Below are 23,252 nucleotides of genomic sequence, written 5' to 3'. Positions count from 1 at the left end.
CCCTGAAAGCTGTTAAATTCAAGATTAGGGTTTATTATAGTGGAAAGATTCAGGTAACAGCCAAGGGAAGAGAAGATGCATGGGACAGAGTCCAGGAGGGTTTCAAATTCATTCCAGTCGTCCTCTCTCTGTGAGGTCATCAACAGGGTTAACTCCTCTCGGCAATGATGTATACAGTATTCATGGAGCATCGCCAACCAGGCAGACTCACCGAGCCTTGGTGTCTGGAGCCAAAACAAGATAGTTGCCTATAAGCCTGACCTGAGTCTCTAGCCCCTCTGGAGGTCCAGCTGGTACCTTGTAACTCAAAACCCCCAGCATAAATCATACTGGTAGACTATCTGCAGTGGCCAGGGCCTCCAGGTCTACAAAGGCAGGACATTCCAAAGGATTAGAGATTACCTTCCAGGAGTCAAGGGCCAGACCTCTCTTTGGGTAAGGTCAAATTCTTTACTAAATGGCAGGGTTTTATGTCTACTAACCCTATAGTGAATGTTCTTGGCACCCCACTGCAGCTGCCTCTTTGTTCGGCTGTAGGTCAGTATTCCTTCTAAGATAGTACAGGGGCTGAGAACCTCCTGCAGAGATACAGTCCTTCCCATTACACGGTCCTCAGTGACCCATCTGCTTTGCTCAGTTTTACCCAATATCAACCAGCTTCCCTGGTGGCTCGGTGGTTAAGAATCCACCTGTCAATGCAGGAGATGCAAGAGACACAGGTTTGATTAGTGGGCAACCCAGGCATGGCAACCCATTCCAGTATTGCCTGGAAAATCCCACAGACAGAGGAACCTGGTGGGCTGCAGTCTATAGGGTCGCAAAGAATGGGACATGTCTGAAGCAACAGCACACATGCACACACATCCAGTATCAACATATAATTTATTAGTGATGTGACATCCCCATCCCCAAGAAATAACGAAGATTTAGGCTATGACTAGAGAGGATTTAGGCTGTGACTCAAATGGCCTTTCCCAAGATGCTGTTCTGTTCTGAAATGTGCTATTTCTGTTTTTTCCTGGGGAAAAAGAAAGTTTAATAATAATAAATCATTGCCTTATGAATATAAAGCAATGTTAATACAAAGACAAAAAGGGTTTGACAGCATCCTGTGTCTGAATCCATCTTGTGAAGGATGAGATATGTCTGACACACAGGCACTGAAGACAGGTAGGTTGCATTGGTCAAGGTATTGAGACCCTCAGCTGCACGAAAGGAAGCCCCAAGCCCCAGTTCATGTTATGGGCGGAGTGGCGAAGCAGGCATGGTACATCATGCCCCACAGGGATTTTCTGCTCTTTCCAAGGACACAAGGCAAACACAGGGAGTCACTCTTAATTTGCTCTCAACTAAAGGGCTCTTGACCCGTGTAATGTAATTTCCCATGGAGAGCCTTTTTGAAGAGGACCTATCTGTGAGTTAGGTCAACTCATTGTAGATTATGAAGGGTCTGTGTAAGGCCTGCCAGACCTGAGGGAGCTGAAAGGAACCCAGCCTTTTCAGGAAGTCTTGTTCACTATGCAAAGTCCAAATAAACAGTTGCCTCTGAGGTTTTTTGAAACCCTGGGTCTTAAACAAGATCTGCTCCTTTGAAGATGTTTTGCATCCAAGGGTGCTATTCTGAACATCATTTCCTGCCAAGATTTCCCCCCACTGATTTACTATCTGCCTCTCTCCCTTTGTGCTCATGGAACAACAGAATAAGAGTAGAAAGGCATTTAAGAAAGGAACAAAAAAAAGGACACCACTCCTGTGTGAGGCTGCCTGCTGATAACTTGATGATTGGAAAATGCCTGTTTGATCTTGAAAATAGGAAATTGGTTCTAGGTTCAAGGCTTTTTTTGTCTGACTCACAGTTAATGATAAACTTCTTCCTTTCAGTTAAATGTGTGTTTCTCAACATTACCTGGTTATACCCGATCCACAGCTCATGTTTCTAGGTAAGTAGCAGGATTATATGTGCTTGTTTGTGGACCAGTCTATAGAAAGGGGAGGATATCCTAACAAGTGTGATGGCAACAGAACTGGCCCCTGTTTTGGCTGTAATGTAATTTCTCTTGGAGAGCCTTTTGGAAGAGGACCTATCTGTGAGTTAGGTCAGCTTATTGTAGGCTACAAGGGGTGATCCCAGGCCAAGGTCATGGAACTGTCATACTCTCCCAGGCCCTCACTGGAGAATGGGGAGGACACTCATTTTCCAAAAATCCTGGGACCCACATATCAGTTTAGGACGATTAAAACATGCATACTTTGCCTATAGGGAGTCCAGTGTTGTGATGATGTCACTGCAAGCCACCTTCTCTCTGGCCTCCAACGTGACGCTGTTTGACCTGGCCGACAGGATGCAGAAATGCGTCAACTCCTGCCGGGCCTCTGCTGAGGTCTGCCAGCTCTTGGGGTCTCAGAGGCGGATCTTTAGAGGTAAGAGAGGGGCCCTCTGCGAGGACCCCCCGTCCAGTTAGGCACAGACCTAGGGTAGAAGTGTAAGGCCTTCTGGGTGCAGGTCCAAGAAACTTGTCATAGAGCTGGCCTGTCTCTGAAATGGGCATTAACCATAAGGGCTTTGTGTGTGTATATCTTTGTGTACACGTGCACTGACCCACATATGCATACACACACACACACACATAATCCTGTACACACAGCCTTGAAGTCTCTCAGTCCTTAGCATGCTGTTTCTGTTTCTCTGCAGTGTTGGTATTGGAAGGGATATAGGAGCAGATGTAATGAAGCAGAAATCACTCTTCTTTCCCTTGAAAGGCTCCCTCCCTCTGGGGAGGTAGAATTCACACACAGAATGTACAACACTTGTCAATGGCCCGAAACCTTCATCATGACATGCCATTAGGTAAATAAAGCATATGCAGTGTCTCCCATCCTCCTGTGATTTGTTTGCAGATTCTAAACGCACAGAAACAAGATAAAGATTAGAAGCCAGACAGCTCATGGTGCCGTCGTGATTTCTCTTTTTTTGTTCTTTATCTGTTTTTGTCAAAAGCTTCTACAGAGCATCTGGTGTGAAACAGATGAATAAAGGGATTAGAAACAAGTTTGGAAGGCAAATTTGGGTCTTGGAAGGGAGGTTTCACCTCTGAGATGGGAAAACTCTGCTGGAATCAAAAGTGCTTCCTCATGCAGGGGGGCCTGCCCCCGCTGCGTCTCATAAGTGGCCTGAGCTGGCTCTGGTTGGCTCAGTTTACTACACACAGGACTGGTGAGGGGTGCAGAGTCAGAGTCAGCCTCCCCATCTGGTGCCCAGATGCTGGATCTCAACTATAGGTAGCAGGTTTGGCGCTCTGACTGCGAGCAGATCCTGGACCTTCCCGGTGGGCCAGAGCTTTGTAAGAGCTAGTCCTGAAAGCCCTCCTTGTGGACTGTGCTCAGTAGAGCTGGCCAAAGCTCTATAAATGCTAGAGCTTTGGCCCATTTCAGGGCTAGTTATTCACTTGAAGGAAAAAGAAAGAGCCCAACATTCTGGAGTTGAAGTTGCTATCATTCAGCTTCATTGGGGAACTGGATCAAAAGTTCCTGCCCCCTCATACTGTGCTCTACCTTTTGAGGCAGGAACTCTTTGATTTGGCTTTCTTTTTCTTGCCAGTGATGCAAAGGTCCCGATTTTTCCTTCCCAGAAAGGGGAAAGGGCACCTTTCAGTTCATAAAACATGTACACTGTGTGTTCTGCATGGTCGAAACAGGTTACTGTTTTGTCTTTAGTAAACACATTTCATGTCTTGCCAATCAAGTGGCTAGATATTTGGGTTTGTAAGGCCCTGCCAATGGCTGCCCTGCCCATGCTCTGACCCTCCTTCTTCCAGCTGCTTATGGGAAAGCTCCTGTCTTCCCTTGCTTCCTTGCCAAAGTCCCATGCTTTTTATTTTTTAAAAACTTAAAAAAAATTTTAGAACAGCGTTAGTTTCATAGAAAAATTGAGAGGAAGATATAGAGATTTCCCATATATTCCTGCCCACGCAGGGACTGGTGCCCATTCTTTGACTCTGCCTTCCGAGCCCGAGTGCCTCCTGGCTGAACCCGACCTTACTTCTCTGTTTTCCTCCCAGGGCTTCTCCAGGTTTTGCCAGCACGTGTTTGGTGTCTCACTCACCTCTCTGAGTGCTAGAGAGTCAGGCTGGATGAGCCGAGGTGGTCAGGTTCTGACCTCTGGTTGTTCCCAGCGTATGAGAAGCCATGGGCTACTCTGGATGCTGCCATTGGATGGGAGGGATTTTCCCTTTCAATTCACAAAACATCTACTTCCTCACCTTTCAAAGAACTGTAGTTCTCATCTCTCCAGAGGTTTCGAGTCCTTGGAAATCCCCCAGAGGAGTGCCCCAGCCTTAGATTTACATCAGTTCTCATTGTCTGTTTGGCGGATGTTATGCCCAGGAAGGACCATGGGAATTGTGGATGCAGAAAAATCACATCACCAGGCTTAAAATGAAAACTGCATTATATGTGGTTCCGTTTGATGGATTGATGACAAAATATTAAGAATCTGGAGGACAGCAACACCTCCGTCACAAAGGCAGGGCCAGCTTCCCCTGCCTTCGAGGGAATCTGCTTCGATTCAGGGCAGAGTCGCTTCAGCAAGGCGAGTGGTATTTGCCCGCAGGCAGGCTTTGTGGGCAGGGCAGAGGGAAAACGTGACATTGGCTTCCAGAAAATATCTAATCAGGCCAGGCAGCTCAGACTGGCTGCCGCACAAACTAGTACTGGCCTGGACGGCCTTTTGTGCTGGAGGTACTCCTTTATATTAAGACTTCAAAAAGTTTAGATGAGAGATTGTGGCCTTTTAGTACGCCCTCTGTGCCAGCTTCACAGTTTGCTTGGTGAGATTTTCCATTTTTCATTTTTCTCCCTTAAATACAAACCTTTCACAATAAACAAAGGAAATTCTATCACACACACAAATAGGGTTCTGATTTAGCACGCCAGCTTCCACTGATAAAGACAGGAAATTCAGCACTGAGAGCTGAAGCTGTGTCCTAAACTAACCTCCCTGTGAGCAAGCCACCCATAGGCCCCTGGCCCTCAGGACTCAGACAAGGGGGTGGATGCCAGGGTCCCTGGGTGGGTGTCTGCTCCTGTCACACGAACCTGCCTGAGGTTGGGAGGGGGCGCAGTTTTGCTGCGTGAAGAGCAGGCACCTGGTCTGGGTTTTTAAAGCAGTTGGCATTTTCCTTAAGGTGGGAGATGGGAGCCCAAACCTCACTGCCCGGTGTACACTCGTGGCCATTCCTTAGCTCTAGCCTCACCCTGAACTTGTTCACACCCACCGAAAACAATGGTGTACATCAGTCTGTAAATGGTGTAAATAAGATGCTCTCTACTATCCCTTGATTTATATTTCTGTTCTGTTGTCTGTAAATCCCAATTTTGTTCAGTCCAATCTTAGATGGTAAAAGCACTCTTATTGTGTCCACTGTATACAACCTCAGAAAGGGCCTGCTGTTTAATGCCTCGTGAGGGTCTGCTATATTACAACCCATTCAACCCGAGAGAGGGTTCACTGTTTACAACCTCACAGAGGACCTGCTATATACAACCCAAGCAAGGATTCACTGTGTGCAACCTCAGAGAGGGCCACACGTGCCACAGTGAATGCTCTTTGATGATCATGAAAGAGTTCTTTGTCATCCTTGAAATGAGCATGGCCCACATGCCCAGGGCTGGACAAAGCCAGGTGGATATGCACACATGGAAGAACTGAGGCTCTAAAGTGAAGGAAGCAGAGCAGAAAAGAGTCCTCTCGGCCCAGTAACCGGTTGTCGAGTGCCTCCTTCAGCATGTGTGTGTCAAGCCTGAGTGTGGACCAGCCCTGCTGACCACCCAGAGCTGAGCCAGCCCCAGGCATAGTGGGGAGGCGGACAGTGATGGAACACAGATATCCAGATTACATTCCACACCTCTTCTCAAGTCTGCTCCGCAGCAGCGGACTGAGACAGGTCTTCTTCCCTGAGAGGGCAGGGGCATGCTTTCTGGGTTTGTACTGGTTCTCCACTACAGCTCTTGAGTGAGAAGATGCAGAGGACCCCACCTATTGGGGGCTGTGTTTGCAGGGGACTCTGGAGTTGGGGATGGCACCCCATTTCTTCTGGGTTTGCTTTTTCCCTGTGGCATGCTGCATAAACTTGGTAACAGGCTGGGCCAGCCCTGGGGAAGGAGTGGAAGAAGGCAGCGCAGAAGGGCACCCTGAGAGGAGTGTGCTCCACGCAGGCTCTTTTGGAAACTGTTCTCTGAGCCTCTTGAAATAGAAAGTACATGCATCTTAATGTTTGACATGGAGGAGGTTTTGTTTTGTTTCACTGTCTTGTTTTTCCATTTCAGCGGGTAGCTTGTGCAAGCGGAAGACTCCAGAATGTGACAAGGAGACCTCCATCTGCACCGATCTGGATGGGGTCGCGCTGTGCCAGTGCAAGTCCGGTTACTTCCAGTTCAACAAGATGGACCACTCCTGTCGAGGTAGCGGCAGGTCTGGGGCCCAGGGCCCGAGGGATGGGGGAGGGGCTTCTCTCTGCTCTGGGGGTGACCGTTCTAATCTGGGGGTAACTGTTCCTGGTTGTTTGGCTCCCAGCAGGGTTGAATATGTTATCTCCTTGGAATAATAGCATTATCTCTGACTGGTGCGCACTGGTCTGGCCAATCAGATTCAAAGGAAAAGAAAAGAGAATGGAATGCCTGAGGTGGCCAGGCCTTTTCTTTTTTTTCCTACTTAGAGGAAGTTAGAAAAATTACTGTTTTAATTCCTAAAGCTTTATTCTATTGTCTGCTAATCTTTTAAAATGGAAATACCAGCATGAAGGCAGGGGTGTACCCTTTAGCAGTAGCTGGCAGCTTGGGAGACCTGAGTCAGAACCCTCTTCTGCCTACCCATCCTCTATCATCTCGGGCAAGTCACTTTGCTTGGCTGAGCCTGAGTTCCCTCTTCTGTGCAATGGGTGCAGTGAGACATCATCAGATATTCTAGGAATTAAACAGGCAGTGGTTATGGAAGTACTTTGTAAGCCATCAGCATTTGCTCTTGTGTTTTACCCAGGTTATTGTTGAACCAGTGGGTTCTGGTTTTAAAGATTTTGTCAGAAACCTGATTCTGCTAACCTCTTGGGTGAGGATTAAATTCATCCAGTTTCAGATATCGGCTGTTCAGTGAATACAGTGCATGAATACTGCTTTAAAATAAAATGAATTAAAATCCAGAGCACTGGATACCCTGACTTATAAAAGCCTGCTGCAATTCACAGTCACAGGAAAGCTGGCAGCATAAACGTGTCATGCAGCCTTAGGCCTCGCATCACATGAGAACGTGTGTGGCCCAGTTTTCCTGCTCGGCCAGCACCTGCCAGTGGCAGATGCACCGGAATCGAGTAAAGATGGTGTCCTAGGGAAGGGTGACATGCCACTCATTTCGCTCAGGACTTCCTGTTAGAGGAGGGGATAAAAATGCATCTCAGGGCAATGCGGTATCCTGAGCTTCGGACCCTCTGACTTAGGCACTTTAAAAGTGCACCATCTTGGCTCTGCATGCAATCCTGGGCGGGGTTTGAAGAGGAGGGCCCACTCTGCGGGGCAGCGGGCCTGATGCTGAAGCTCAGGGCACGCTCAGCACCCCGTCAGTCTATCACTTTGATGTGGAGCTGCTGCTTCCTAGTTCCTTCTTACCTGGTTTCATGCAGAGTGCTCCTGGCCTGTCTTAACTGGGGCACCGAGCCCACTTCGGGCGGGCCGGTGGCCTCTGCTGACATCCACAGCTGGGGGCTGTGTGGCCCCTGGGGGGCCGAGGAGCGGTGGCTTCTGTACACAGGGCCTGTGCAATTTCAGCTGGTCTCAAGAGTAGCCCTGCCACCTCTGTTTCTGACTGGCCCAAGTCATTTACCTCTCTTGGCAAGCCCGCAATTTCCTAATTGTGTCACCTGCAGACTAGCGTTAGCAGTAGCAGAGCTGCCGAAGATTTACCAGACGCGGTGACACAAGCACCAGCAAAGTTATGTGTATTAAGTAGTGACCCAAGAATCGGAATAAGGAAACCGTGGTTAGCTCTTGGGCTTACAGCCAAGGCCCTACTCAGCCTGGTTTCTGCGGCATCCTGTTGGTTAGATTTTCATCCATGACCATCAGGGCTCCATGATGATCCTGGAGCTCCTTGGGTCACAGACCCATGGCTGGGTTCTGAGGGGTTACAGTGACATCTTCTGGCCATTGGTGCTGGAGCAACAGGGATGGTTAAAAGAAATACTCTTAAGACACCTCAAATCTGGGTAAATCCCTGGTGTAAATTGAGGATAAAGGCATGTGGGTGTGTGTTTTCTAAATCTCTACAATTAACAGTTGCATATTAGCAACTGCATATTGTTTTTTGTTGTACACACACACACATACACATACACACATACACACACTTCCTACTATTTCACATGAAATGTCTTTACCAGACTTTCAAAGCATCATGTAAAATTAAAGTAGGTGTCCTTCCCATGGATGTCTTTTAGCTTCCTTCCATCATGCAGATGTCCTGATGAATCCCAACCACCCGTTAGCAAGTCTCTTCCTCTGACTGGACTGCAGATACTTGGATAGAGGAGCCTGGCAGGCTGCAGTCCCTGCGGTCCCAAAGAGTCGGACACAACTAAGTGACCAACACTTCACAGTGAAGTCTAGGCTGATGTGTGAAGCTCACAGCGCTGCTCAGCGCTCTTCTATGGGATTCTCCAGGCAAGAACACTGGAGTGAGTAGCCTTTCCCTTCTCCAGGGAATCTTCCCAACCCAGGGATTGAACCCAGATCTCTTGCATTGCAGGCAGATTCTTTCCCTTCTGAGCCACCAGGGAAGTGGGTGCCTGTCTGTAGAATATGTTTGTACATTGTAGGGTTCCACAAATGTCCGTTGAAGGAACAAATGGATAATAGGCAGCAAATGTGATACGATAAGTTTGGCAGGTATTGATTCGTTTTCCTGCAAGGGAGCAAAAAAGCCTTAAAGATTCCACCATGTGCTGATTTTATTTTAAAAGGCCAGAAGGCCTGAATTTGCTTATGTTCATATCAATAGGGGGAGCCCACTTTGGGCACATATGAGTACTGCCACATTCATTTCACCTTCAGTGCTGTGTGGGTCAGGGTCCCTCTAGGGTATGGAGATGAGGAGCTGGGTCTTCAGGCCCACTAGAGTGCCCTGTGACAAGGCTTCCCTCCCAGAGCCCGAGAGCAGCCCATGGTAGCAGTCGGTTTTTGATGAATGATTGAATAAGCCCATCTGAACTATGGAAATATCATTATACCAGGAAGCCAGGCCACTTCTGAAGCTACGTGAAAACAGCCCAGCCCATCAGCTAACAGGCAGGACAACACATGGACCTTTCATCTGGGTGGATGACAGCCTCGGCGTGGAAAACTCCTACCCAGCAAATGAGGGTTGGGTGGGTAGATCTGATGTAAAAACATTTCCAGGAAGAAATGTTCAGAATAGAACAGACTAGTGTGACCTCAGCCTGCCTTGGGACTGAGATGGGTGGGGATGAGTCACTGGGGCACCTGCAGTCCGTGTGGCTGCCCTGCAGTCGGAGCCGAGGGTCACCCAAGGGCAGCCTTCCCTGCTCCTGTGACCCAGCTGTAGTGTGGGGACTTCCAGGCATGGCACTTCCACTCCAGGGAGGCAGGAGTGCTCTGCTTGTTCCTTAGAAGGTCCCACCTGCATAGGGGCTTCCCTGGTGGCTCAGATGGTAAAGAATCTGCCTGAAATGCAGAAGACATAAGAGACTCGGGTTTGATCCCTGGGTGGGAAAGATGCTCTCGAAAAGAGAATGGCTGCCCACTCCAGTATTCCTGCCTGAAGAATTCCTTGGACTGAGGAGCCTGGTGGGCTATAGTCCATGGGGTTGCAAAGAGTCAGACACAACTGAGTGACACACCCACACCCACCCCCACCCCCACTACGTGAGGCCTGCTCAAAGTCATCAAAGGTTTGGGAGCGGGGCCTGGTTCCTCCTTCCTGAAATGGGGCATGATCATACTCCACCTTGTTGCAAAAATGATTTGAAGCATCTAATGAAAATTCACTGTAACAAAATGAGATTTAATTTAAAAGGTAAATAAGGTTGAAGGAGAAATACAATGACTACTTTATTGAGGCTAGAAGGAATGTGAACATACTAAAAGATATACCCTAAGTTCTCACTTGTTTGGTAAAGATAGGCGCTCAAGTTCTGAGCATCTGGGACACTAAGGTAAAGAGAGAAACATGATTTTGAAAATATATATATATAGTGACCATAAAATAAAGGACCATCCCCATTTTTCTAGGTCCTGGGACCCAAGAGAAGTTTCTCTGGGAAGTCCACATCAGGAGGTTACTGAGTGATATTGTGGCAATGTGATCCATGATAGCCTATGATAAATACCCTAGGCCATGCCTGGGGCTGCTGCTAGTAATAGATTGCCTTTAATAAATAGAGTGTAGCTCAGGAGAAGTGAATCCAGGGGAGCTGAAACATTGCAGTGCAGGCTCACAGCTCTCATGATCTGCTGTGAGAGAATTTAGGTTATTTAGCACAGTATTTCCCACACCATTCTGCAAGACTCAAGTGGTATGTCAACAGTCTATGACAATAAAATAGATGCTAGAATCATTTAGTGTCTGACATTTAAAAATAGAACAACATCAAGCATATCTACATGTGTGCGTGCCAAGTCACTGCAGTTGTGTCCGACTCTGCGAACCTGTGGATTGTAGCCCCACCAGTCTCCTCTGTCCGTGGGATTCTCCAGGCAAGAATACTGGAGTGGGTTGCCTTGCGCTTCTCCAGGGGATCTTCCCAATCCAGGAATCGAGCCCTAGTCTCTTGTCTCCTGCATTGGCAGGCGGGTTCTTTAACACTAGCACCACCTGGGAAGCCCACGTGGTTAAATGTTATTATGCACTGGTTCTTGAAGGAGAATGCGGGGAGCCTGTGAGAGCTCTCCAGATCTGTGGGGCCTGCAGCCTCTGAGCCATGTGCTGCTGGCACTCAAGTGTTGCCATCAGTGTGTGTGCTGTCTGCCTAGAGATTACTGCTCTATGCTATGTACCTTTACCTAACTGGGATTCTTGTGTGCCGTGTATATCATACATTAACCATGAGTCAAATTTCTGTCATTCCTTGCAGCAATGAATTTATCTGAGAGGCTATTTTTTATTATCTACTTTCATTCAAGCACATGTTACAGCTCGTGATGTTCTATCAGCTTATTGTAGTGCTGAAAATGTTCTATGATCAGATCAGTGCAGGAGCTGCAGAGCCAGAGGGTTCAGAGCTATAGTCTTGTGTGATGTGCTGATTAGGGCTCAGCTAGGTATGTCCAGAATCCACTACACAGACTACAGGGTGAGCGTTCTCTTATGGAAACTGAGGCACCCACCGGGACCATGGCTCTGAAGGTGTCGCAGCTCTCACTTCCCGAGGGAAGGCCGCTGATGGAGCCAATGGCAGGTTAAAGAAGGTTTGACTTACATTAAAGAAGGTGAGGCATTTGTCTTTGCGTTAATGGAAGGAAGTTACTCAGGGACCACAGGGAACTTCCAAAAATAATTGCAAATGTTAAATAATAATTACAATTACAGTTAGTGGTTACTATATGCTAGGTGCTGTGGTGAGTCATTTGCATGCTTTATTTTCCTTAATCCCCTCCAAGCAACTATAAAAAAAAGAATTATTATCCTTTTTTTTTATAGCTGAGAAGCTAGCATCACTAAGAGGTTAAGTTTTTGGGGTCTTTTTGATAAAATTAAAGGTTGAGCTGGCAAAGTATTTAGGCCAGGTTTTAGATAATTCTAAAGTTATTTGTGGGCTTCCCAGGTGGCTCTGTGGTGAAGAATCCACCTGCCAATGCAGGAGACACAGGTTCCATCCCTGGGTCAGGAAGATACTCTGGATAAGGAAATGGCAACCCACACCAGTATTATTGCCTGGCAAATCTCATGGACAGAGGAGCCTGGTGGGCTACGGTCCATAAGGTTGCAGTCAGACATGACTCAGCAACTAAATAACCCACAACAAAGCTATTTTGTAGCCTTTTGGTTCTAGAATATTCTTGTGAACTTTAGGGTGGCTGGTTTTATTAACCATCAGTTGGGCCAAGAGAAGTTAATAGACACGATCACGGATTTTCATGTTCTCTTTCAGCTTGTGAAGATGGATATAGGCTTGAAAATGAAACCTGTATGAGGTAGGCAGCATGTTCATTTATTCTGATGAATTTGTTCCAAACCTTATTTAGAAATTATGTAGGTAAATTGCCTCAGTAATTTCTTTTGATATTTAAAACTAATTCTTGTTCTTTTTTTCTGTCAACTTGCAGTTGCCCATTCGGCCTTGGTGGTCTCAACTGTGGAAACCGTAAGTATGCAGGAGTTCCGAGTTCCATGTGGGCAGGGCTGTTGACATATGTCTGTCCCCTCCCCTCACCCTCAGGTCAGATCTGCTGTCTTCCCAGCTCTCTGGAGAGCACTGGAGGTTTGTAGGGGAGATGAACATTTATTTATTTATCTAGATCAATCTCCTAGATAGCCGACAGAAGCGTATCAGTCAATAAGTGAGGCTGGGAGGGAGGGACCGCCCGCAGGAGGATAGGAGAGCCTCCTGGGTCCTTCTTAGAGGGGATGGAACTGGAAGAAGACTGGCAGGTATGGAGGGAGAAGGAATCCAGGCAGAGGGAGCAACCTAAACAAAGGTCTTGGGCCAGCCTGGGCCTGTGATTTTGGGGGACAGTATGTAAGTAGGTGTGGCTGAGGACAGAGAGGAAGGTAGAGAGTGAAGGATTAGGTTGGCAGATTATGTGAGGACCAAACTCTTGGGGTTTTTGATAGAGCCGGAGAATTTAGACTCTAGTCAGTAGCCTCTGTAGAACTAGCAAGTCTTAGAGCAGGAAGGCATTTGATCAAGAAAATCAAGTCAGGAGGCGGTGAGGAGGACAGAGAGTGTGGGGCCATTTAGATCAGCGTCATCAGGGTGGGGGTCGGCTGGACGCAGACTGGGGAGGCCCCTGATCTTAGCTGACGTTTGCACTCCTGGAGTATGATGGTTGAGGGGCACTGACCTTGCATGTGGCATGTTTCACACTCAATTTACTTTCTGAGAAAAGCAGTTGGGATTCATTTCAGATCACGTTCACTGACAATTTCTTATCCTGAGACCTGAGAAATTAAAGTGACCCTCAAGACTATTGAAAGAAATTCTAGGATATAGGATGAAGAAGGAATAGTAACAGTCAGTATTTTAGGATAGCTTTGTCCCTTATTCTTTAGAATCTGCCAGCAGTCCATTGTCTTAAGTTTACTCGCCCACAAGTAGACATGACTTTATTTAACAAGAGATGCTACCCTCACCACATCGGTTATAAATTCGAGGTGTTTTAAAAGCTCTCATGCCAGAAACAGGGGAGGAGGGTGAAGACTAGGTAGATCTTTCTTATATCACACTATCACAGGTGTACTTGGTTTAATAAGAGTGTGAGTGAAACATGATGATGTGTGGGGAGATGTAGCCAGCTTGGGATGAGCTGGGAGCAGGAGGTGAGGGACCCACCTGCCTGTCCTCTGGGGCTCTTCAGCCCCTCATAGGATGAACCAGTACTTCTCACTTGCTTAACTTAGCTAACCTAGTTAGCTCCCTAACTAGGTTTCACTAGAAAATGCTTCTTATTTCTCTGTGAATGGAAGAGGAAAAATGGATACAGGGGAAAACCCTCGAAAGGGTTGAAAGAGAGTGAAAGGGTTGAAGGCCGTGAACTGTAGTGCATTGCTCTTGGTGGCAGTTAATGGTTTGCTTTTCAGAGATCATTAAATATTGTATATGTGGAGATTATACCTCTCCATCCACTAACCGCCCTGTGAATTCCCATGTCTCCGCATGATGTGCATGGGGTCTTGGAAGTAGCAGGATCTCTCTCTGTTCCGGAAATTTCTTTTTCCTCCCTTTTATCCTAATCATCACAGTCATATCCAGCAGAGGGCAGACTCTGGCCTGGATGGCTAGCTCTCCGCCACGTTTTGTTGGGGACTCTGGTTAACTCTGATGGCGTGAATACCACTTTATGACTTTGACATCTGTTTGCGTGTCAGTGTCAGAGAGCAGTTAATAGTCACCGATAATAAAGAGCACGTGCCATCTGCGCCTTTCTCTGCGGTCTCAGATCAGCCCTGGTGTGGGTTAAGGAATTGGAGCACCTGAATTTCCTCCCCACCTGTGCTGATAGCCAGTGCCTTGTGAGGTCTGTGACTTGTCACTTGGTGTTTTGGGCCAAATAACAGAGATAACCATCCACCCCTGTCACTTCTGCTGTCGCCACCAAAGACAGTTTAAATGCCTTCTTGGGGGTCTGACTCAGGCTGGACCTTTTGCAGAAAAGAAACGCTGCTCTCTGCAGCCTTCTGGGGATACGTGTTTTGCTGCCCAAGCCCCGTGAGATAAGGTACCCTGCTCTGTCCAACCACACATGTGGTCCTGTGGTTCCTTCATGCCTGCCTTCCTGGGAGTCACCCAGCTCAAACGTATTCTGGTTTTAGGCATAACCTCTGACCTGCCTTTCTGCAGCCTATTAGCTTTCTAGTTGCGCCCAGATTTCACCTGTCGCTCCTTATAGAGAACGTCCTTCAGACTGGAGAGGGCAGAACAAGCTCTCCTCTCACATCCCGTAGTCCCCGCGTGCACCTGGCAAGGCCTCCCGCGCCCGGCAGGGCAGGGCGGCGCCTGTCTTATCACTGCTCCCCTTTTTCTTTCCATGTAAAGTGTGTGTTTAGATCACAGATCCCAACAATTCTGTTTTCTTGTCCCGCTGTCCTGTGGCTCTAGAATTCTTACAGAGTTGTTGTCAGAGTGTCCTCACTTCCCCTTGTCCCCCTCTCCAGCCTTTCTCAGGCATGCACATTTCCTTCTTTGCGTGAATTTTATAGAGGCTCCTTCTCGCAGTTTTATTATATCTCTCGTGACCACATGGTTTGCTTCACCTTTTTTTCTGTTTTTAAAGTAGGTGAATTTTGTCTTTTCATAACATAAAAAAAGATACTTGTCCATTAATTTTCCTTCTGTAATCCAAGTTAATTAGCAGCCAGATACAAGGGAAGAAGAAAACTGAAGTCTCATCACCCATTAAACCTCACTGCTAATACCCTGCTGTATATCCTTGCTATGACATGTGGTGGATAAAACCACCAACAGCACCCAGGACCTTGTTAGAAATGCAGGATTTCAAACCTCTTCACTCGACCTACTGAATTAGAATCAGAATTTTAACCAGACTCCTGGATTTAGTTAATAGGCAGATTTGCATACATATCAGTTTAAGAAGCAGTATACCAGAGGTTTGTATGTGTGTCTTTTTAACAGAAAGTGGGTCTCACAGAAGATACTGTTTTGTAACCTGCCTTTGAACTTAGTAAATTGTGCAGTGTTTTCATTGGCATAAATTTATAAGGTGACTTTAGATAGTTCTGTTAAATTCTACTCTGTATATATCATAATTTACTTAACCATCCCCTATTATCAATTTAAAATCTTTTTTTTTTTTGTATTACCATTCTTCTGTTTGTGGTCACTGTCACTTGGTGAGGATAGAACATCATCAGATAGTTTTCCTAGATTACCTTTTTCTGGCTGCAGACATTTCTATCCATCCCTCCTCCTTATCCATGACACATCCTTTTGTAAGTCACCCTTTCCATTCCAATGCCCTGAGTCTCTCCAGTGGAACCTCCTTCCCTGCCAGGCTCCCTGAGCAGCCAGGAGGATGTGGAGTCCGTTTTCCGCATGTCTTGGTGTCTTCCTCCTCTTCCATTGAAACCAAGCATTCAACTTAAAAATCTTTCTGCCTTGTCTTCCCACCCCAGCCCACAGTCTGGTGGCAGGTGTATGAAGTCTTCACCTTGTAGTTACATTGGGCTCAGAACTCAAACCAGTGGAAACGCTATGTGTCAGCAGGAGTCACTTGTAACACACTGTTCAGAAGGAGGAAGAGATCGTTAGTTATCCGGCAGTCAGCTGGAAGTCTCGTGCAGCTAACAGCAAACCTCCCCCTTGGTGTCAGAACTGAAAGGAAGCAGCCCTGGAAGAGAGAAATGCAACTCTGTCCATACTCTTGTGTGTTACGGCCACACTTACAGTCTGTAGATGCGAGAAAGGCAAATTTCAAAAGGTACAGAGAAAAAAAAAAGAACGATGTGAACAGAGTTCTAAAGGAGAGATGATATAAGAGGAGTGGAAAGTTTTAAATGGCAGAACTCTAACTGCACATCAGTAATGAACATAGTGAGAGGGCAAGTGGGAGAACTAAATGAATTTTAAAATGAAATGAATGTGGCCACCTAGAAAGGTCTGTAATGAGGCCTAATTTTAAAGGAAGACATATAGGTTGGTACGGTTCTGACATCAATTCTGATGTATTTTTTTCCACATCACTAAGCCACTTATCTCAGTTCTGACACTGTCTCTAGGTACATCCCACAGCTTAAGGCCTGGGTCTGCCGACTTTCCCACCCCACGCCCCCTCCCCAGCAGACCCCAGTCCCGCATTCAGGTTGTCACCTGTGCTTCTGACCAACTGGCTGTAGATCAGAGGTTCCAGTGACCTCTTCCCTAGGGCCCATTAATTTGCTGTACTGGCTCACAGAACTCAGGGAACATTTTACTAGATGCCAGCTTATTAAGAGATGCACGAGACTTCAGGCTTACTGCTGGGTAACTAATGATCTCTTCCTCCTCCTGAGCAGTGTGCTATGAGTCACTCCTGCCACACATAGCATCTCCACTGGTTTGAGTTCTGAGCTATTGGCTTCCCTCATAGCTCAGTTGGTAAAGAAGCTGCCTGCAATGCAGGAGACCCTGGTTCGATTCCTGGGTTGGGAGGATCTGCTGGAGAAGCGATAGGCTCCCCACTCCAGTATTCTTGGGCTTTTCTTGTGGCTCAGCTGGTAAAGAATCCGCCTGCAATGTGGGAGACCTGGTTTCACTCCCGGGGTTGGGAAGATTCCCCTGGAAAAAGGAAAGGCTACCCACTCCAGTATTCTGGCAAATACTAGAGAACTCCACGAACAGTCCATGAGGTCGCAAAGAGTCAGACATGACTGAGCGACTTTCACTTTTCTTTTTAGCTTATTATAAAAGGAGAGAACTTCTGAACAGCTGGATGGAAGAGATGCACGGGGCCAGGTTAAGGGAAGGGCCGGGAGTGTCATGCCCTCTCTCAGCCCTCCCATCCTCCCCTCATTTCCCAACCTTCATCAACCTGGAGCTCTCTGAACCCTGTCCTTTTGGGGTTTTATGGGAGGCTTCATTATACAGGCAGAGTTGATTAAATCACTGGCCATTGGTGATTGAATTCAGTCTCCAGCCCCTCTTCCTTCCCGGGAGGTTGGGGGTAGGATCGAAAGTTCTAATGGGCTAATCACAAATTGGTTTCCCTGGCAGCAGACATCCATCCAAGAGTTACCTAAGGGCTATTCAAAAGTCACTAATGTAACAAAAGACACCGTTGCTCTGCAAGCTTAGGAAATTCCTAGAGTTTTAGGAGCTGTGCCTGGAACAAGGACAGGGAACAGATAAAAATTATTTCTTATAAATCAGTATCACAATTAACTAAGATTCTTCTGGGGTAAATAAATGTAGCTAGCTTGAGCAATGAAGATGGATTATTGGAAATCATGAAATGCCAGCTTCAGGAGTGGCAAGAATTGGGAGTTGTGGGGAGTCTCAGCAGAGGAGGTTGACACCTTCTTTTCAGAGCACGTGTTAACATAGAGCCGTCTTCATCTCTGTCTTGGCTCTTACTGTGGGTCTGTGCACAAACTCGCTGCCTCACAATGGAAAATAGGCTCAGCAGACAGCTTCAAGTGTGTGTCAGTACCTTGGTCGTTTTTAAATAAAAGGTTCTCTCTCCCAAAATGAGATTCCTGGGGAGGAACTTATTGATCCAGTTGGGATCTTGTGTTTACTTCCAGACCAAACTTTTGTGGCTTGGGATGGTGTTAAAGCACAAGCATGACCGCCCCACTGAACCCTGCATGTGGAAGGGAGTGGATAGTTCCCAGCAAGGGGTTGGCTAAGCAGGCAGTCCTATAGATTCCAAATAACCTTATAAGCAAGGACAAATATGGCTTATAGGAAAGACTAAGGCCCAGAGTGGGTTGGTTTAATGAAAAATGGCAACAGCAATGACAAAAAGAGCAACCTATGGTCAAACCACAAGAAGAATAAAGAGATATCAACAAATGTAGAAGACAAAGGAAAACAAAGAATTCCAGGATCATCATTCTGCAGGATCTCTTCAAAGTAGGAAGGATAGAAGAGACCACCCTAAGACAATACCCATGACCTTCACTCCCACCTGAACATTCAGGGAACCTACAGGATTAGTGAACATTATAGTAGACGTTGATAGAAATCCCATGCACTGTAATCATTGTGTGACCTCATCGTACATCTAAATCAGTCCTTAAATGTGAAAGATCAATTGCAGTTCATGAGCTGACTTGACTGCAGGTATGAGAAAAAAGTACTAGAGAAGATTCTTGAGAGTCCCTTGGACAGCAAGGCGATCAAACTAGTCAATCCTAAAGGAAATCAACCCTAAATATTAATTGGAAGGACTGATGTTGAAGCTGAAGTTCCAATACTTTGGCCACCTGATGTGAAGAGCTGACTCATTAGAAAAGACCCTGATGCTGGGAAGAATTGAAGGCAAAAAGAGAAGAGGGCAGCAAAGGATGAGATGGCTGGCTAGCGTCACCAACTCAGTAGACGTGAACTTGAACAAGCTCCAGGAGACAGTGGATGGAGGACAGGGAACCCTGGTGTGCTGCAGTCCATGGGGTCACCAAGAATTGGACATGACTTAGTGACCAAACAACAGCAACATGAGAAAAAAGATCTGTGAGTACATTGTCTACAAGCTTATTACAAGTTTCCAGTGAAATAGCTGCCAGAGAACATCAAATGACTCTTTTAAAAATGTATGTGTCTCTAAAATTCTGGGATGTGGGTCATAGAGGATCCTGCTGTGATTTATGTCAGAGAGTGTTTTGCCTATGTTCTCCTCTAGGAGTTTTATAGTTTCTGGTCTTACATTTAGATCTTTAATCCATTTTGAGTTTATTTTTGTAAATGGTGTTAGAAAGTGTTCTAGTTTCATTCTTTTACAGGTGGTTAACCAGTTTTCCCAGCACCACTTGTTAAAGAGGTTGTCTTTTTTCCATTGTATACCCTTGCCTCCTTTGTCGAAGATAAGGTGACCATAGGTTCGTGGATTTATCTCTGGGCTTTCTATTCTGTTCCATTGATCTATATTTCTGTCTTTGTGCCAGTACCATACTGTCTTGATGACTGTGGCTTTGTAGTATAGTCTGAAGTCAAGCAGGTTGATTCCTCCAGTTCCATTCTTCTTTCTCAAAGTTACTTTGGCTATTCGAGGTTTTTTGTATTTCCATACAAATTGTGAAATTATTTGTTCTAGTTCTGTGAAAAATACCGTTGGTAATTTGATAGGGATTGCATTGAATCTATAGATTGCTTTGGGTAGTATAGCCATTTTGACAATATGACCCAGCAGTCCCACTTCTGGGCATACACACCGAGGAAACCAGATCTGAAAGAGACACGTGCACCCCAATGTTCATCGCAGCACTGTTTATAATAGCCAGGACATAGAAGCAACCTAGATGCCCATCAGCAGATGAATGGATGAGGAAGCTGTGGTACATAGACACCATGGAATATTACTCAGCCATTAAAAAGAATTCATTTGAATCAGTTCTAATGAGATGGATGAAACTGGAGCCCATTATACAGAGCGAAGTAAGCCAGAAAGATAAAGACCATTACAGTATACTAACACATATATATGGAATTTAGAAAGATGGTAACGATAACCCTATATGCAAAACAGAAAAAGAGACTCAGATGTATAGAACAGACTTGTGGACTCTGTGGGAGAAGGCGAGGGTGGGATGTTTCAAGAGAAGAGCATCGAAACATGTATATTATCTAGGGTGAAACAGATCACCAGCCCAGGTTGGATGCATGAGACAAGTGCTCGGGCCTGGTGCACTGGGAAGACCCAGAGGGATCGGGTGGAGAGGGAGGTGGGAGGGGGGACCAGGATGGGGAATACATGTAAATCCATGGCTAATTCATTTCAATGTATGACAAAAATCACTGCAATGTTGTAAAGTAATTAGCCTCCAACTAATAAAAATAAATGGAAAAAAATAAATAAAAATGTATGTGTATATAGTAAATTATATATGTACACATATACACATATAATTTCTAGATTTAGAGAAGGTCCTGTGTGTCTATATGTATGTATAAACACAGGAATAAAGTTTGGGAAGCAGAAAAACATGAAGAACGTACCAGTCCGTCAGTACCCGAGGTGGCACTGATGTCTGAACATTTTTGTGAGTTCCCTCCCAGACGCTTTCTCTGAGCTCACATGCACAGAGATCTTCTGGCTTTCAGTCCTGTGTTCTTTCCTCTCCTGCATAATTTAAGCCAGTGCCACCCAAGGTCTGGCCTACAGGTTGGCAGTATCTGGATCCCCCAGAAGCTTACCAGAGATAGAGCTTCTTGGACCTTGTCCAGGACTGCTGAGGTGGGGACCAGGCATCTGAGATTTAACACATCCTCTGGGTGACTCAGATGGACAGGAAAAGTTTGAGAAGCACTGGCCTATAGCATACAGGATAATGTTTCTTAGTAAGTAAATAAGGAAATAACAGTCCAAACTAATGACATATTTATTAAATACACTGTTGTTCCAAGAAAGGGGAGATGAAAGAAAGAAAGTCTAAACTTAACTGAGGTTTCCTTTCAACAAGTTGGTTTTTAGGAGAGATGGTTCAGCTGATCTCCAGTTGTCAACACAAAAGCCAGAGTTCTTGTTTCCAGAGCAGGTTTCTAGGGAACCAAGACACTTGTGTTGACAAGCAAGATGATCTTCATGGAACTAAACTTGCTGCACGACTTCCAGCAATGCTGGTAGAAGAGTCTCCTTTGCCTTGGGAGGTGGGAGGAACTGGTGTCCCGTGGTCTTCAGAGAGCTGTTTAGATCAGCAAAGGATAGCCTTCTCCAGACTGGATGCTCCTGGAGAGTCCTCACAAACTCTGGAGTGTGTAGAGTCTATGTGTTCCCTCACTCATGGTGCTTCTTCATAGGTTCCTATTGATAAGCTCCCAGCTGTGCTATTAAGTGCTGTGGGCAGCCAGAGATATGGGTGATGACATCCTGAAATACGTTTTCACTTTTATATCAAAACAATAACTTTATTCTTTTATTGTTGTTTGTTTTGGCATGCCACATGCCTTGCAGGGTCTTAGTTCTCCAACCAGGGATTGAACTTGGGCCCTGGCAGTCAGGGCACAGAGTGCTAACCACTGGACCTCCAGGGAGCTCCCCAATAGCTTCATTCTTAAAAACAACTTCATTTTTGTCACAATCAAGGGGACCTGAAGTCATATAAAACCACCTCATAACACAGCACCCCTCAAAGTGTGGGGGGCTGTGAACGGAGACAAGACGGTAACAAGATGGTGCAGAAACAGAAAGTAAGCACTTAGAATCCTTTACATGAACACGGCTGTGACACCCAAGCATGGGATCCTTTGTAAAGTGAATAGCCTTGTTGTATTTTAGTATCGGTCTGCAGTAAACGCTTTAAAAAAAAGGAGAGAAAGAAATTCATGATAGCCAGTGCCCAGTGGAAAAGATGAACGAACAAATGAGACTTTATTTTCTTCATATAAAAATAATATCCAAAAGCTCGAGCCAAAAAAATTGGCCCCTGACCATGGATAGTTTGGGAAGCACTGGTCTCCACTGTCTTTGTCTCTTTTCAGACACAAAGGGTGTTTTTCGGTGCTTGTTTCAAAGGGGAACCTGCCACAATCGCAGCCACTTGCAAGGGTCGCTTCCAAGACAAATGCTTGCTTGTTTTGCCAGAAGTGAGAAAACATGAACTTGGTGTGGAGGGATAAGCAGAGCAGGAACCAGACTTTGGTCTCTGCTTGGGAACAAAGGGAGCCACTCTAGGTTTTTTGAAGCAGGGAAATGGCATGGTTAGGTTTGGTTTTTTAATTGAGTGGACAGCACTGGGCACAGAAACATGAGTTGGGAGGTGTTTACATTTGTCTGGTCAAGAGTCAGTGGGAGCCTAGGGCTGTGTTGGTGGAGATAAAGAGAAGTCGACACATGCATGAGATTTGTTCTTTGTCCTCACTTTTTAAAAATGAAGCTTGCCTACGTATGTCAGGAGGTGAGGGAGAGAATTAACTCATATCTTGGTTTGGCTTTGTTTCCTGGGTATCTTAATACTGATGGTTTTTCATAGTAATCGGGTTTCTCTGCTAGTTATTTCAAGAAAAGACTGGTGAATGGTTGGGGGTATTTGTATTGCTCTTCTCTCACAATCTGCCCATTATCACCTCTATGCATTATCCTTTGACTTTACCTAAATACCTAGAGAGCATGGTTCCATCCTAATTTACTACAGAAAACCCGGTTATTGGCTCTTTTTTTTTCATACTGGACCTTACAGCCTGAAAGCACAATTACAATCATATTTCCACAGCAAAAAACAATCTGAATATTTAATAGATTATGTTGAAAATATGATTTTCCCAGAAATACACAGGTATGAAATCAGTTAATTAAAATTTATATTGTTTATTACACATGATAAGTGCTTGTTTATATGACTGCTAATTTCTGATAATTAAATTCAATGTGTGTGTGTGTGTGTGTGTGTGTGTGTGTGTATGTGTGTGCTGAGACTATCCAGTTCCTACCCAGGGTCATGCAGTGATGCTTATAAAATTGTGGAATCAAAATTTGTGGTTGCCTTCTTTTTATTTTACCAAGTAAGAACCTAAAACCGTCTTTTAAATTTTTTATATCACCGTCAATTCAAAAATTTCAAAAAACACCAAAGGATGGGAAGTAACCGAGAAAATATTATCATTTTCGGCCAATTACTTTTTAAAAATCAGCTTTACTGGAGGCATAATTTACATGTTAAAAAATGCATCTATATTAAGTGAGGCAAAAAAGTAAGAGGGACCAAATTTTAGAAAGTATTAAAACTAAGGAAAAAAACCCAAACAAGTTTAGGTTTTGAAAAATGCATGCATGTGTCTCTTATTTTTCTCATCTGATCGTGGATTGTTAACAATGTCATCAGGCTGGTCTGCAGGTAGAATCTGGGAGCCCCCCCGTTCTAGGAGGGGCTAAGAAAGGGG

General features: G+C 45.6%; 1 protein-coding gene across 2 annotated transcripts in view; it reads left to right on the top strand.

The window, feature by feature from the left end:
- Positions 1-23,252, top strand: part of HEG1 (heart development protein with EGF like domains 1) — an 83,336-nt gene that overhangs the window by 47,553 nt on the left and 12,531 nt on the right. For both annotated transcript variants that reach the window (XM_020916276.2, XM_070466124.1), the window contains exons 11-15: positions 1,882-1,940; positions 2,261-2,421; positions 6,325-6,459; positions 12,153-12,195; positions 12,328-12,365. In XM_020916276.2, coding sequence (XP_020771935.2) covers positions 1,882-1,940; positions 2,261-2,421; positions 6,325-6,459; positions 12,153-12,195; positions 12,328-12,365 — 436 coding nt within the window. The remainder of the gene's footprint in view (positions 1-1,881; positions 1,941-2,260; positions 2,422-6,324; positions 6,460-12,152; positions 12,196-12,327; positions 12,366-23,252) is intronic.

Source organism: Odocoileus virginianus, chromosome 4 (assembly GCF_023699985.2).
Source record: "Odocoileus virginianus isolate 20LAN1187 ecotype Illinois chromosome 4, Ovbor_1.2, whole genome shotgun sequence".
NCBI classification, from domain to species: Eukaryota; Metazoa; Chordata; class Mammalia; order Artiodactyla; family Cervidae; genus Odocoileus; species Odocoileus virginianus.
The sequence above is the reverse complement of the archived record's forward strand: the minus strand, read 5'-3'. Positions and strand labels throughout refer to the sequence as shown.